Source organism: Ixodes scapularis, unplaced genomic scaffold (genome assembly GCF_016920785.2).
Source record: "Ixodes scapularis isolate PalLabHiFi unplaced genomic scaffold, ASM1692078v2 PGA_scaffold1__304_contigs__length_218370807, whole genome shotgun sequence".
In the NCBI taxonomy this organism is placed as follows: Eukaryota; Metazoa; Arthropoda; class Arachnida; order Ixodida; family Ixodidae; genus Ixodes; species Ixodes scapularis.
The window spans coordinates 56,622,668-56,638,054 of NW_024609846.1; the positions used below are offsets into that span (position 1 = coordinate 56,622,668).

General features: G+C 47.1%; 1 protein-coding gene across 1 annotated transcript; it reads left to right on the forward strand.

Annotated features, from left to right (window-relative positions):
• Positions 1 to 7,963: 7,963 nt before the first annotated feature.
• LOC115313191 lies at positions 7,964 to 15,143 on the forward strand. Its single transcript, XM_040206953.1, has 5 exons — positions 7,964 to 8,027; positions 8,138 to 8,275; positions 8,335 to 8,454; positions 10,925 to 11,185; positions 14,356 to 15,143. Exons 1-5 carry the CDS (start codon positions 7,964 to 7,966, stop codon positions 15,141 to 15,143), a joined length of 1,371 nt encoding a protein of 456 aa, XP_040062887.1.
• Positions 15,144 to 15,387: the final 244 nt, after the last annotated feature.

Here is a 15,387-nt window from a genome sequence, read left to right on the forward strand (position 1 = left end):
GGCACAGCAATGCGTTTCAGTCACAGCTCACCCGTCCTGGGGACTCTTGTCCCCGACTGTACAAGCACTAAGAAGAGCCATTCGATTTCTCTAACGAGCGATGCTCTGTAGTGATGAAAACAATCCAACCAGTCGTGTGTGCAGCACAAAATTGTGTACATGACGACACGCCACCAAAACCGGATTGACTGGCCGTGATCTTGTAAACATCAAGCCTAGCTGGCCTGCGGGATGTCGACCATTCTGCTCTCAGTGGCGGCTCCTGGACCCACCCTTATGCGAGGTAGTTGGGCATATCTAAACGTTTGTATCCTTTCGATTGCTTGTGCGTAGCAAAGCTGGTCCTTAAAGGGGCCACGAAACGATTTTCGGACTTCGGCCAAATAACTCCGGCAGTTGTTCTGCTCCTCAGCTGTACACCGCCTTCGGATCGCTCGATTTATGATGTGCCATGAGGGCACATTGGGGAAACCGGAGAAAACCGACTTGGGCGTCGAAGGTCAGGCTCGTCAGTCGCCGGCCAACAGCAAAGTGGGAAGCGGGGAGGGAACACTTTCATTGACTTCGGGTAGATGGCACCACTCAATATAATACAGCAGCTGTGACCTGCCGCTCGGAAGCTAGCGAACCGCCTCAAAAGTCATGTTGATGTTGCCGGGCAATGAGCGAGCACTCTGCGTGGCGTCTCAAATGTTGCCCTTGCGTGCAGACACAAAAATAATGCGATATCCACAATGCAACGGTTGTGAATTTCATGTGAACTCATCCTTTCGGAGGTTCATAAACCTGTCCCGTGTCACTGTAGGTAAGCAGGCAGGCCTCCAGCACCCGCTCGTCACCTCCCGTTGTGCTTTGGCTGCACAGGCTCTAGGCCCCATCATGCTCCAAGCTTACGAGATTCCAAAGCATTCTTGAAGGCAATAAGCTTGTGCCGTAGATGGGACAACTGCAAGGCCATGCTGCCGTTCGGGTGCTATTACTAACTATAGCGAACACAGCAAGCGACTATGGCCCATGTGTCTGCTACAGCAATAAATATGGGGCTTAGGAGTGCTGTCACTTGCACCGCTTTGGCTATCTAATTGTATCATTGTCTAGCATTGGTTGTATTAGCTGTGCAAAGTAGGTCGATGGAGCTGTTGGCACAGCTTGTACCATTGAAGCCAAAGCAAGCAGCTGCAACTCTTATTTTTGTGGTGACACCTGTCAATGGCTATACATCATTCAACTTGGGGCTTTCAGGGTGGCGTCATGTTGTCCGATTGCCGTGCTGTCTATGTGCATCTGGGCAATTTCACGGAATTCGGCAGGGCGAACGAAGGAGAGGGCACGAGCCAAGTGCGGGCATTTCGCCATTTTCAGCTGTACCTTGTGGTGGGCTGTACTAAACATCTAGCGGCCCCCTCCTTACTGCTTGTGTGATGCTGTTCGTTTGTGCAGCGCATGAATGGCTGTTTTGGGCTCGGTATGTTGTCTGCTGCTCCTTTCATGCGTTAATCACCTAGCATAGGTATTCCATTATTACGTCCAGAGAAATTTCACCTACTGGCGGCACTGCCTCCGGCTACTACGTCTATTGCACGAGAGACTAATATGGTTCCGATTTCATACTTTGCAAAACTCATAGTTGGTTCCCTCGATCCTTGACGCAAATGCACGATTGTTCTTACATACGAACCTAGAGACAGCTTAAGATTTATCGCGCTTTCAATTGTGCTGATACCAGCCATAGATGTCGACTATACTCGGTCTCGCAGGGTGTGCGCAGCAAAGACGAAGGCGAGGGCACGGGGGCATAGGACTGCAGTGAGCTTTGTTTGCATGAGCACTTGCGCAAGAATGGCACGTTTGAAAGCAACGTGCTCGTGCCTTTGCACCTGCTGCAGACAACTTGTGGGATGGAGCATAGGCAATGAGACCACCAGATAAATGCCAATCTACAGCAGTGCCGCTCCATGGAAGTTTGGCGCGTCCACCTGAACGCAACTGCGAAGCCGTGGCTGTCATGGCCGGTCCTGGGGCGTCTCAGAGGGCCAAGTAGTGACGTGCTGGCATCGCCAAGTGGCAGAGCCAATAATCGCGCCAGCCTGGAAGTAGCGTGGCCTGTGGTCTGTGGGATACGAAGCAAGCGACGTAACAAATGAACTCTTCTCCGACTGCAACTTGTCGAGCGCCTGCCAGGGTGGGTTGTTTGGAGCAAAAAATATGGCCATCCACTCGAATTACAAATGTGCGATTGTTATTTACGGATATAATTGATCACATCCAACTTACTTCTGAACGTACCAAGCGTTCTGTCCCATGTGCCACATCTAAAAGGCAGGTATGTGACTTATATGTCCCCCCGCCCTCTCTTCTGTATACACAAACTCGGCTCTGTTACGTCACACCGCGGTGGTGGCGTGTGGGGCGCACTTTCGGTCTGGGGCTGTGGGCGAAAGTACCCCATGTGAGACGTGTATTCCTGCATTGTTTTGAAAGGAACCGGACAAAAACCTGCTCTCTCGTCAGAACTCTGCGACTGGGCCTGTACCAAAAGAGTCGAGAAAGCTTTGAAGGTCAGTATTCTTGTGCTCGGTTCGTCCGAGAACGTGGATATGTGCCGTTGAGAGGGAAAACCAGATGCCGCCGGACCACGATTGCTTGGGCGGGAAGCACTCTGGGTTGAGTTCACGGATACTTGTGGTCATCAGATTTATTTGATGAACATGAACGCCAGAAAACCGTCAAGTTGTACGAATCACCTGCGGACTACGCTGAGTGCGTCTTCAGGTTAAGCGGCCGCCTGATCATTCGCACTGTTGTGTGCTCTTTCAAACGTTTCTGCTTGTCATCTCCTCTTTTAGACGACACCGGCCCGTAGACCGAATGTTGGCCTGGTACTTGTGATAAGAAGTGCAGGCCTCAAGAGACTGAAGTCTGAAGGTTGTTAAGCAGGCTCGATATAGACAGTAGGTACAAGGAGATGTTGATCATTGTTACCAGTGGGCATCACTGACTTGTTATGCCTGGTTCACTTGGTCTGATTGTGCTTGCGATTTTCAGTATTGACGTCGACCATTTCAGTTATGGTTCATGCTTTTGCAGCCCCAGCGACGTTGCAACTGAAAATTGCGAGCAAAATCTTATCATGCGAATCAGGCTTAAGCATGCATTCTGCGGCGTCCGCGCGGAATGAATCGCTGCATGTCGCATTATTCACGCAAAGTTTTGCGGTGTAACGAGCCCCGGTAATTTCGTTGAGGCCGCTCAAGTAGTCAGACATTGCCAGGAAGACGTAGAATCAACGATTCGAACGCGAAAAAGGGCAGGGGGACTCACACCGACGCCAACAACATCGCATTTCAATGGTTTGTTTATGGGCGACGGCAAGCTTCTTGCCCACACTCCATCGTGCATGCGCGGCGCCGGTGGCGTCCGCTAGGGGCGCTCCGGTTTGTTTGTAAACATGAGTTGGTGTATAACGCTGCCACAAATATCAACAATAATGTAAGCACCCTTGTTTTTTTTTTCTGGAAGGCTTAGCAAGCACTGGGTTTGAGGCGGCGGACTTGTTTTTCGTCGACGAAATGCCTTGAATATGCATAATCTAGGGGGTTCAATGAGTTCCGATCCAAATTGGTGTAAAGCTTTTTTTGTTTTGTTGCCAGAGCAGACTGACTGTGCACATTGTTTATGTGCTTGTTTTCAGTTTTCTGTTTCCTTTGCACAGGAGATGGTTGCACAATTGTGCCCTGTTAATCTCTTCATCAAGTATGGCATTGCATGCTAACCCCCACTTCTAAATTTGCACCTGAAATAGCTTAAATGTGAGATTTGGAACCATGTTGCATGCTAACGAATCATTTGTACAGCTCGTTTCTTGACGCAGACGACGCACCGAGGAAAAGTCCCGTCTGAGTGCTCTGGTTCATGGGTGCGTCTTCTCTCCGAGTGGAATGATCTGTGCTGTGTTTCTCCATAACTTGGCAAAAGGCAACGGCTACAGCATTTCCTCACCATCGCGGCAGACTGTTCCATCTGCGCCAAAAAGTACTGCTACCGTGGCTTTGTTTTGAAAAGCTATTAATCTAAATTTTTTTGAACTGTTATTAAAAGCAAAGCAATAACTTTTACAATGTTTTCAGTCATATCGGCATTCGCTGCCCTGCTCTTCCATCCGCCATGGCAACAACGGCAAAGGAGGCTGCTGTGGTGTATTTGCTGCCACAGTGTGAATGTGCATGCTCTTGTTCTTGCCTTTTGCCCGTTTGTGTATCACAAGCATTCACAAACAGTTCGATGCATTACTGTACAAGGTCATAGGCATGTTTTCTTTTGTACGTGTTTCAGTTAAAAAAAAAAAGTAGCATTGTGTTGAGGATGTTTAGACAGCGAAAGGTCGGCCTGCCTCGAATGGTGCCAAGCTTGCCGCTGTAGATGAGGAATTTAGCCAGGGCAGTATGACCGAAAGCCTGGGATCTTTAACGTGCATCATGTAGTAGTGATTACACAAACGCCTACTGGTATGATCCTTGTCCAGATCGAAATGAGCAAGTGCTGGGATTTAGCCCACGATCCCAGGTTCTGCAGCGCAAGCTTTCGCTCCACATGCCCGGAGCTGAGACGTGCTAGCCGACTCGGGCCACCGTTCCGCCATGTGTTTTAGTTGCGTTCAGCACTATTGTGAATTTGAAGTTATTTTCCTAGTAGTTCAAGCAGGGGAAATTGAAACTTCTATGGTACAAACCAACATTTTTGCTAGAGTTTGCAAGCCGACTGAAAGTATGAATGCCTTTTTAAAACCATCTAATGTCTTTAGGTACATGGGGTATGTTCTTCCCATGTGTGCTAATTTCACAGCAGACTCCTCCGGCTTGCACAGACGCCGCAGTTTCTACAGTTTCCCAAATTAATGTGAAACAGAGTGTAGTGGATTGCGTGCAGGCCTACCCTCTTTCACACTTGAAGAGGTGCAATGTTTTCAGGTGGCTGTAGGTAAACCTGGTATATGGAGAGGTTTATACGTTTCCCATCACACACAAAAGTAGTTCTTTTTTTTTCTCTTTTACTCGACTGCCAAATTAGCAGGAACAAAGAAAATTGGACATTATTTGTCGAGAAGAAGGAAGGTCGGTCTGGCAGCGCATGGTGACACTTTGTCACGCTCTATGTGAGAAATTTGACTAGTGCGGGTACAACCGATAGCCCAAGGTCTTTAAAATGATTCATATAGCAGTAATGCACGCCCATGTGTAGGTGCAGTGCTCATCCAGGTCAAAACGGGCAGGGGCGATCAGTGCAAGTTTTCGCTCCACACACTGCGAGCTGCAGTGGGCTAACACACTCTGCCACCAGGCCCCTCCACATCAGCACGTCCTGTCGAAGCAACGTGCAATTATTACTACTGCTGCTGATGGGGGCTCGCACACGTAAGGAAGGAAAATAACAGCCAGGAATTCTGGTAAGGGGAGGATGCCATACGTCATGGAACACAGGAACAGGCTTGGCTTGAATCCTTTTTGCTTCAGGATCACTATCACTACTCCAAGCTCACCACAGACTTTGCATTCATGGGAGCTTTCTCCAGCAACCGTTTCTTTTTATGAGACACTGCACCGCTTGCAGTGGCAGCTACTCTACGACACCTGCTCGCTGATTTACAGCTGCCCGGCCCGGTATGTGGAGTCACGATAACCTGTGGGTTGCACCTGTTGTGACTCTTCCTTGGCGGTTTCTTTAGCTTAGTTATTTTGCATGGCACCAAGGTTTAAGGTTCTCTAGGACTTCAGGGTCATGTGGTAACTGCATTTTCCAAAGTGTTTCTGACATTAAACAGCAAGCACCCTGGTTGTGCTTGTCACTATGCCACAGTCACCTGTGTGGTGCATGAAGCAGTGGTTTGAACCATTGAAGGGTGCACTGGTGTCTCTTAAGCTGTCCTGGGCACTCATCGGTAAGTAATATTTGTGCTGGTGATCCAATATTCAACGACAAACATTGCAGCAAGAAGTTACTTTTCAGTGTGCACACATTACTGTTGTACAGCCTAAAATATTTCAACGGTGAAGAATAGGAGAGTGACTTGCTTCAGGCTACTGGAACACGTTATTGTGTGGGCCTTTCTTTTATGGAGGGGAGGGGAGGCGAGAGCAGAAGAGTAGCAGAACCAGGCACAAATAAAAATTGAAAAAATCCGCAGCGGAAAAAAATAAATAAATAAAAGCAGTGTGAAGATTTGCGTTGCTTACACGTCACAAACTCGTGTCAAAAACGCAGGCTATACTCTGTTTCACCTAGTGTTGTACCGCAGGAAAGGCTACAAGCGCGAGCTCCTTGCTCTAGAGCACAGCTCGACGGTACAAGTTCTCGTGCAACAAGGGCAGCTGCCAACGCTATGAGCTCGCGCTTCTGGCCTTCTCTGCGGTACAACATAAGGTGAAACTGAGTATAGACGGAGAACGACTCATTATTAATCCGAGACGGGGACACAAATAATAAAACGAAGAGACGCGCGTGTGGTTGCCCTTCACTTTTATTTTTTTATTTTCCCCTTGTTGTTCTTACTCCGCAAAGTCGACATAGTACGAGAAAACACGCAGAAGTAGGAGAGCAAAGAGGCTCCTCGGCGGGCTTTGCCGTCTCGCGCGGTTCTGGGGTATTCGTATTCGAGTTTGGATCATTGGTAAAATGTATGGGCTGCGCGGAACTGAGCGCTGCGTGACAACCATACGTGCGTTCATCGGTGGTTTTGTACGTCACCACCATCGGCAAAGTGGGCGACTGAGCACGTCTACCGGTGCAAGGCGAGCTTCGCGCGGATGATCACGGAGGATGATGATAAAAGCGGCCGACGCGATCGCGGGGTGAAACGGTCGACGGGACGATACGCATTCAACCGGAGTCTGGGTTGTTTAATGCACAAGCCCTAGCACGTCCACACACACACACGCACAAAGAAACATTACTTGTGAAACTGGAACGGAATTAACACAATACAATTTTCGCATAAAATGCACACAATCGCCGATGTCGTGTTCGCGTTGACAGCGCGGTTTGTCGGTCGTGGGAACAGCGCCGTCACTTTCGAATAGCCAACAAGATCCGACCCGACATGAAGAAGTCGAAAGCGCCATCCGCCGCCCTCGCGGCTCTCCGCCGTCACTCTAGCCGATGTATTTTTCTCCTAGCCGAGCTAAACCATTTGGCGTAGTCAAGCCAAGACGCCTTGAAGTTTACTTTTCGGCCGCTAACAGCGCTTGACGAGGTCGCCCGAGGTCCTATCACTCCCACCCCACCTGTTCCCTCCAACCCTTCCACACATTCCCGAGACCCGTCCGTTCCCCCTTCCTCTCTACCATAATGACCCGTCCGTTCCCCCTTCCTCTCTACCATAATGACCGCAGCCTTCTTAGCATACGGAGCGGACCACCCCACCCACCAAAAGCTCCCCACGTTATCGCTGCAATCAGCGTGAGACTCCCTCCCTCTCCCCCTCATTAGGGAGGGTCCCCGTTTTGAAGGCGGATTCCGGGCCGGATTCCGAAGTATACCCAAAACGAGTGTTGACCTTCATAATAGCTTGTTAAAGCTTGAATCCAGCAACTCTGACCTCATCACGGACATTACAACGGGTGCGGCGTACAAGACCTTGCACCAGAAGGTTGCATTAGGCCAAAGTGACCTGACGTTAACCTTTAACACTGACGGAAGCCCTATTTTTAAATCTTCCAAAACGTCAGTGTGGCCAATACAGTTCACCGTGAACGAACTGCCTCCATCTGTCCGCTTGCACCATCCAACTCTAGCTGCCCTCTGGTTTGGAAAATGCCACCCGGATATGTCGGCTTTCCTAACGAAGTTTGTTGATGAGGTCAACAACATGATCCCTGTGGCATGGACACATGGCGATCGCAGTCATGCATCGAGAGCATTTGTGTTGTGCTGCAGCGTGGATGCCCCTGCCCGTGCTGCAGTACAGAACATGGTGTGTTTCAACGGCTTCTTCGGCTGTCCGTTCTGCCTCATGAAAGGCGAGCATAAGGAAGGTATGAGTTACTTATTTTACTAATAGTAATTACTTATATCAGTTCAGAAATGTATATATGATCACATCTCCATTGTTGAGTTCAATGTAGCACACTGCTTTCATTTGCAGGATGTGTACGTTATGTCGCTGATGAGGCACCAGCTCCAAGGACATCGGAGCTCCTTGCTCGAGATATGGTGCTGGCGCAGAGACTGGGGGACCCTGTGAATGGCGTCAAGGGTCCATCTGCACTCATGAACCTTAAAGGTAGTTTTTGTATGCGGAATGTGTTGTGTCGAAACCAACTTGGTATAATTTTTCCCTAGGCTTTGACCTGGTTGAGGGAATGAGTGCCGAGTATATGCACTGCGTTCTCCAAGGGGTAGTGCGGCAGTTCACGGAGCTGCTTTTTTCATCTTCCAGCTCACGGCAGCCCTACTACATGGGTAACTACTGACTTTTTTTTTTATGTCTGGCCATGCATGAAAAAAAGCCCTAAATCTTATTCAGTTGCTGTTTCCCAACTACAGCCTAAATGCAGGTCTGGTGTCGCAAGGTTCTTGCCGTAATCCTTTATTGCGCTCTGCATGCACACAACGCAACACTGCTAGCACGAGGAAACAATCACCTGTTTTTCCTGTGTTTAATCGCTGTAATCAAAACTGATGGATGATTAAGAGTGTTCTCTTGGGACTCTAGCCTGAGTGGTAAAATTTCGTTCATGTCGATGCATTGTTTTAGCAAATGGGAAAAAGCACCGATGCCGTCTTTGCTCTTGCAGAGTGTACGTAAAGTAAATAAGTAAAGTAAAGTAAGTGTAAATAAAGATGTCGTAAACCTGACGTAGATTCAAACTTAACTTTGCAACTTTCGAACACTGCTGACATTCGATTTAGAAAAGTGTGCAATCTTTGAACACGGCCAAAGTTAGAACTGGCCAACTTAGAAGCTTTGAAGGTTTCTGTAAACTCGAGTTTGAATGTTTTGATTCCGTTTAAGAATAAAGTTTGCAACATCTGTATAGTTTCATTTTTTTAAATTTAAGATAAATAGATTTGAAGTTTCTTTCAGGTCCAGGTTTGTGAGGTTCGGAGTCTTCGAATATCAGAGATATCCAGGTTTTACAGTTTTGAAAATCATATGTTTGTTTTGTTTGTTTCCTAGACCCAATCTTGATACACAACAGTATTGTGTTTCATTTTGAAGTTGACACATGAGCTATGTCAAGATTCCAGGCGAGGCCACAAAGCGTAAAAAGCTACCACTGCATATTTACAGTAAATGTAAAGAACTTAAAATCTTCATGAGAAATATTTCAAGGCAGGCATAGCACAATCAACACAATCAAAAGTAAACGTCCCGAAAGCATTCCACTGAAGCCAACAGCCCCGTTTCAAATGAAACTTTTTGTTGATGAAAAGTAGCTCATGGCATGTTTACAGTGAAAACAGAGAACCCATTCGATGTAACCCGAGGTGGAGGCCAATACCTGCGGTAACAAATACTATGCAAGCAAAATCGCCTCGACTCACTCGGCTGACTCAGCCACTGCGCATGTGACATTGCACGAAACGGTCGAAACGAGCGAAGACATGAAGCAACTGCCTTTCCAGTTTTAACAGTTATTATGCAAAATAGCTCCACCACGGATTGGCTTGTTTACTTCTTTAACAGGGAGGCCTGGGAGAGGCTTTGTTACGACTATCAATTACCAATGCATGGTTGTTGGTAATTTGCAGCAGTTGTTAAGGTGGCCATGCAATCATACTTGAGGCTGTAGTTTTTTTTGCAGTTTCTATCTCTGTGGTGGTCTGGGCATCCCGGGGGAAGGAGAGAATTACAAAATATTGCAGCATATTGGAATCGGACAACGTGTGGCGCTGAATGCGTGCAGCCAGTGACGTTAGTGAGAAACCTTGCCGTAGGCCAGACCCATTAGAACTTTTTTAAAGTCAAAATAAATATTATAATTGGGCGAGCTGTTAAATTTTTTTATAAAAGTAGATTTTCTCGAGTATCAGAGATACACAAGAAATATTAAAAGTTTAAAAAGTATGTGAACACACAACGAAAAACGACACCTCATTGAAACGCAGCAGTGGAAAAGGCAGCACAGGCACACAAGCGGTTTAGCAGACAATGCACCTAACCACATTTTTTGTCGCTTTGCTCCTACATTGGCCTGTTGCATGCTTGAACAAGAGGAGGTCTTTTTTTTGTTTTTGTAACTTCAGTTTGGCTGTTTATAGTGTGTATTCGCTACTCAATTGTTTTTTTCTTTTATTCATGGCGAAAACAGCTAAAAAAAACAACAACCGCATCTCAACGTGGTGAATGATGTTGATTGGGGCGAAGCTCTGGTGGTGCTTGTCTGCATAGACGCTGAGCCGCAGCATGCCGAGCCTTTCATTCGTTTTCATCCATGTCGTGCTGCAGTCAAATGCTCAAATGCGTATATAACCACGTTTCATACCACACATTCTCTTTCTGACATGGATGAAAACGAAGGAAAGGCTTGGCATGCTGCGGCTCATTGTCTACGCACACAAGCACCGCCAGAGCTGCCCCAATCAACATCATTCACCACGTGGAGATCAGTTTGTTTTTTTCCCTACACGAGCACTGGAGCACGTGCTCACGTGCTCGTGACCCGACGGTGGACGGACATACGGACATGGCTAGCCCCTCAGGAGCTTCGCCCCTAAAACGAAAACGACGACAAGGAACAAACACGACAGGACGAAGCTGTTGTGTTTGTTCCTTTTCATTGTCTTCATTTTTGAGCTGTCTTCATCATGAATAACGTATACCAACTTACCCAAATCACTACCTTAGTACATTTACGTTGTTTTTTTGTATGAACATCACTGTTCAATAAATGTTCCAATAATTTAAGAATTTTCATGTGGTTTGCAGGTGCACGGGGGTCTGTTGTCAAGGTCAATGCACGCCTCCAAAGCATCAAGCCTCCGCACTGTATCACAAGGCTACCTCGTTCGATTGAGGAGCGCAGTTTCTGGAAGGCCTCCGAGTGGAAGCAATGGCTCCTTTTTTATGCCCTTCCATGCTTGCTGGACCTCCTTCCCCAACTCTACTGGAGGCACCTGTGCAAGCTCTCTGAGGCTATCCATATCTTGCTCCGTGATAGTCTTACGCTTGAGGAAATCAAGCGTGCAGGTGAGCTACAAATCATTATGGTGTCACATTGTCATATAAAAAGTTGCCACACTTTTGTCGATAGCTGGCATTTGCGACAAATAGAAAATGGTTGTTAAAAGATTGAAGTGAGGGTGCATATTGAAAACTTAAATCTTTTGATGGCTAAGTATACATGGCATCATATGGTGATAGCACAGTGAGGCAAATTATAGGACCTGAGGTCCCATAATTGTGCAGCTATGTGCAGCGCAGCTGAAAAAGCTGGGGACGTAGAAAAGTGAACAGATTCTGTTCACAATGTCTTTTCTTGATTCGAGGTTTGTTCCGAGCTCACTGCAATCATAAACAAAAAATACATCTAGCACAGAAAATTGGCACACAACATGATTTCGTAAAAGCAAAATTAAAGAGTGCAATTCTAACAGTTTTTTGATTTCTCGGTAATTTAGTCAGGTCATCAACAGAAACGTAAAAGGGGAATAAGATACCATACGGTAACTTCCATAGGCAACATAATATTCTTCAGATGGACTACAAGTCTATAAATGCATGGTAAAGTTATGTGATTGAAATTGCCAACTCCGACATTAGGAACTAGCCTCTCTCATCTATAAGTCATTTGTCAAATCAACGTGAACTTTGAAGCACTTGTTAGCCATCAGTAAGCTATCTTTTATCTTATGCTGTCACTTTTATGAGCTCATATTAAGTTTGTAATTTGACGTGTGCGTCCACAGGCCATCGAAGTGCTTTGTTGTCGTCGGTTCTGACAGGTATGAGCAAGCATGATGAGCCCACACTCTATGTACAACTTCCCCGGGCTTTTCTTGTAGGACAACTGTGCTGTGTCAATGTTTCGTTGATAGCGGTAAGTGTACAGTACAGACGTGTAGCTACTCATAGGTCACCATACCGGTATCTCGCCGTCGAGTTACTGCCTCCTTTCCAGCATGCTTGTGCTGTCGGCGTAGTGGCTGTATTGGAAGGCTCTCGACAAAAAAAAAAAATGCACCTCGACTGTACAAACGAACATCATTCCTAATGTCTTTCTCACCGACAAGAGAGCCTTGGTGACTACCCTTCACGCTGCGTCCATTCGTAGTCAAATGTAACTGGAGCGCATGACTGTTTTGCTTCATGGAGCTGGGGACTGGTTGCAGCCAGCAAACACAATTGGCCTCATGCCAATTGGCTCATCCCAGTGCATGGGAGAAGTGTGGTGGCTTCTCGGATGTGATGCTGGCCAAAACAAAACATAAAATGCTTGGACACATAAAAAAAAGGAAAAAAAACATTCCGACCTTCTTTTTATGTCCATGGTATCTAATGTGCACCCGAGCCTGGAGACCACCTCACTCCCCTTGCACGCTTGATGTTTGGAGCTGCGTGAGCGATTAGCTGCACTGGCTGCTACCAGGGTAGCGCTTCGTGGAGGAAAGCGCAGAGCTGCACATTTTACTTAATTTGGGGCATGTTAAGTCGGAGCTCCGGAGCGCAAGAGTTTGGGTCAGGGCACGGGATGCTTCTTCGCCCTCCATGACGTCACTTCCATACAACATGGCCGTGCCGCTATGAAAGCTGTCAAGTCGAGAGAATGGTCGGATGGCTGTTCTTTTTCATTTGAAGAATGCTATGCTCAGCCAGTACAGACGATTCGAGTGGCAAGCCGAAACATCGACTAGCATTCTGGAAAAAAGGTTTTTTGTGTGTGTTGCCTGGGAACGAGTTGCATCCAATGTAGTACTGACGGCGGCAGTGTGCCGACAGAAAAGTCGAGACGCTGGGGCGGTCGAACCGCTGGCTATCTGGAGTTTAAAATTGCTTAGCCCAGCGAGTAATGACAATACGAGTGGCAAGCCGAAACATCAGTTAGCGTTTCGAAAAGGATTCTTCACGAGTCTCGTTTGAAAATGATTTAATGTGCAGTGTATTCAACAACGGTATTCTGATCAACAGGCATCGCTGCTCCCACGCTGCCAAATCGAACTTCTTCGACAAGTTTGACAGCTTCATCAGTAATCTAGCCGGATAAAAAAGAGCTTACTTTTTTTAATGTAGGTGGCACGGGCATTAATAAATCGGTGACGTCATTTTTTGCCTTTGTCAGTTAGGCTCCAAACTTTTCAGGAGTTAAAATGTTTATACACTTCTAGTGTCACTGTGTCTTTCAGTTTAATTGTCTGCCGTTGCATGCAGCAATCCAGCTATTGGGCTACATTAAATTATTTTATTTTCAGAATCATAGCAGCTTCTGCCACGTGTATGCACCACTGCATTGCACTCATAACAAAATGTTCATGACCGTACGACCAGAAGTCTCACTCGTCAATTCTTTTAGTGTGTCACCAGTGTCACGCTCTCGGTCGCTATGCTCCATTTAGCTACTGCACTCGGAGTATGAAACTCTGAGCGTTGGAGTAGGAGTGAAGAAGTACCGACTTAACATGCCCTTTGATTATGACTGTGCATGCTAAAAGCATGTGCAGTCTCCGTCGATATGAAAGACCCACTGGGAGTGCGTGGCCGAGGCGGTGGCTTGGGGGGCGCTGCGAGCGCTCCGGGCAGTTCCATTCTGCTTCGAGGGGAGGACGCTCACTCGGGACTTGGCACAAACTGATGAGCGCGTCTCGCTTTATCTGAGCCCGAGTGAACGTCCTCCCCTCGAAGCAGAACGGAATACCCCGGAGCGCTCGCAGCGCCCCCGCCAGCCACCGCCTCGGCCACGTGCTCCCAGTGGGTCTTTCATATTGCCGGAGAGTGTACACTGTGGCAAGTCTAATGGTCGATGCTTAAATGCCATTAACTTGGAACAGTAACTGCATTTTTTTTTACTGTAGTGGAGCCAATTGGTTCATATGTTATATGTCAAATATACTATTTCCTTATGCATTCTCAATGTTTCCTTATTATCAAATGAGGAGGTTGGCAATTTGAACAAGGTAACTGGATTCACTAAGTATAGTTGGTTCTAGCTAAGCTATAGACCGACACGCTGTTTACAAACAAGCCCGCGTTTGCCCACACAAGGTGTGGGCACTGCGCATGCGCAGAAACCGAATTCGAGTGAACTGAGGCGCCTGAGCATGCGCAGTGCCGTTGACAGCGCCACCGCAGCTGCGTGACGTCAGGGACGCGTGTTGGTCTATATATACAGAAGCACTGTATCACTTTAATTTTTTCTTTTGTAGAAGAACTTCTCCACATGTTCGTGGGTCGTGTGGAAGCCCTCTACGGAGTGACTGCCATGACCTTTAACGTGCACCTTCTTGTTCATCTTGCGAACTCTGTCCGTCACTTGGGGCCACTCTGGGCCCACTCAGCCTTCGTCTTCGAGGGTGGGAATGGAAAACTTGTGAATCTTGTGTCAGCAGCCAAGGGACTTCCTCAACAAGTTGTAGAACGTGTGGTGATGATGCAGGAATTGGAGCTTTTGCTTTCCACTCACAAACTGCCGGCAAGGGAGGAGCAGATCTGCCGAGGCTTCCTCGGTTACATGCCGATTCAAAACGCTTGCCGGGTGAATGAAACGACGACACTTGGCTGTGGGCAACCCGCCATTATGAGCAGTGAGGACAAGTTTGCTCTTCAGCAGCACTTTGGAGCAACTGTAAGCAGTGCTACGGAGTACCAGAGATGCGTCATAAAAAATCAAGTGTACCATAGCACTTCCTACACGAGAGCCACCCAAAGTGACACCACTTTTGTCTCCACGCATGATGGACATTACTTTAAGATTTTGAAAATTGTGGAAGTAGTTTTGGCAACTGGTTCTTGCTGCGTCCTCCTTTGCAAGAAAGTGGTTCTGAGGGAATTGCAACAGCTTCCAGAGCACATCAAGGAGTGCTTTCTCTCAGAAAGAAGCACTGTTTGCTGTGTGGAGCCCTGCAATGTCAAAAGCAGCTGTGTTTACATTGAATTCATATCGGATAGCAAGTCCTTCATCTGTGACCTCCCAAATGTTATAGAGCGCGATTAGTTGGGTTCTAAACACTCGTTCATTTAAATTTGGCTAGCGAACCCCTTTGAGTGCTGCGCCTGAGTCACACTCTTATGTTCAGTCCTTGTACCCGTGATATATGTTTTGTTTTGTTTTGCTGTGTGTCAATGAGGACAGGTTGATACTGTATATTTTGATCTTTCAAAGTCCTTTTGATGTGGTTGATTGTCAATTTCACATAAATTGAATTTTTATGGTATGTGCGCCCCACTTAGAACTTTCT

What these genes read in the sequence shown, in the direction of transcription:
- LOC115313191 (XM_040206953.1), top strand. Translation starts at nt 7,964, where the DNA reads ATGGTGTGTTTCAACGGCTTCTTCGGCTGTCCGTTCTGCCTCATGAAA. An exon ending in TGCACTCATGAACCTTAAAG is followed by an intron (nt 8,276 to 8,334) that starts GTAGTTTTTGTA and finishes ATTTTTCCCTAG; the next exon opens with GCTTTGACCTGGTTGAGGGA. An exon ending in TGAGGAAATCAAGCGTGCAG is followed by an intron (nt 11,186 to 14,355) that starts GTGAGCTACAAA and finishes TTTCTTTTGTAG; the next exon opens with AAGAACTTCTCCACATGTTC.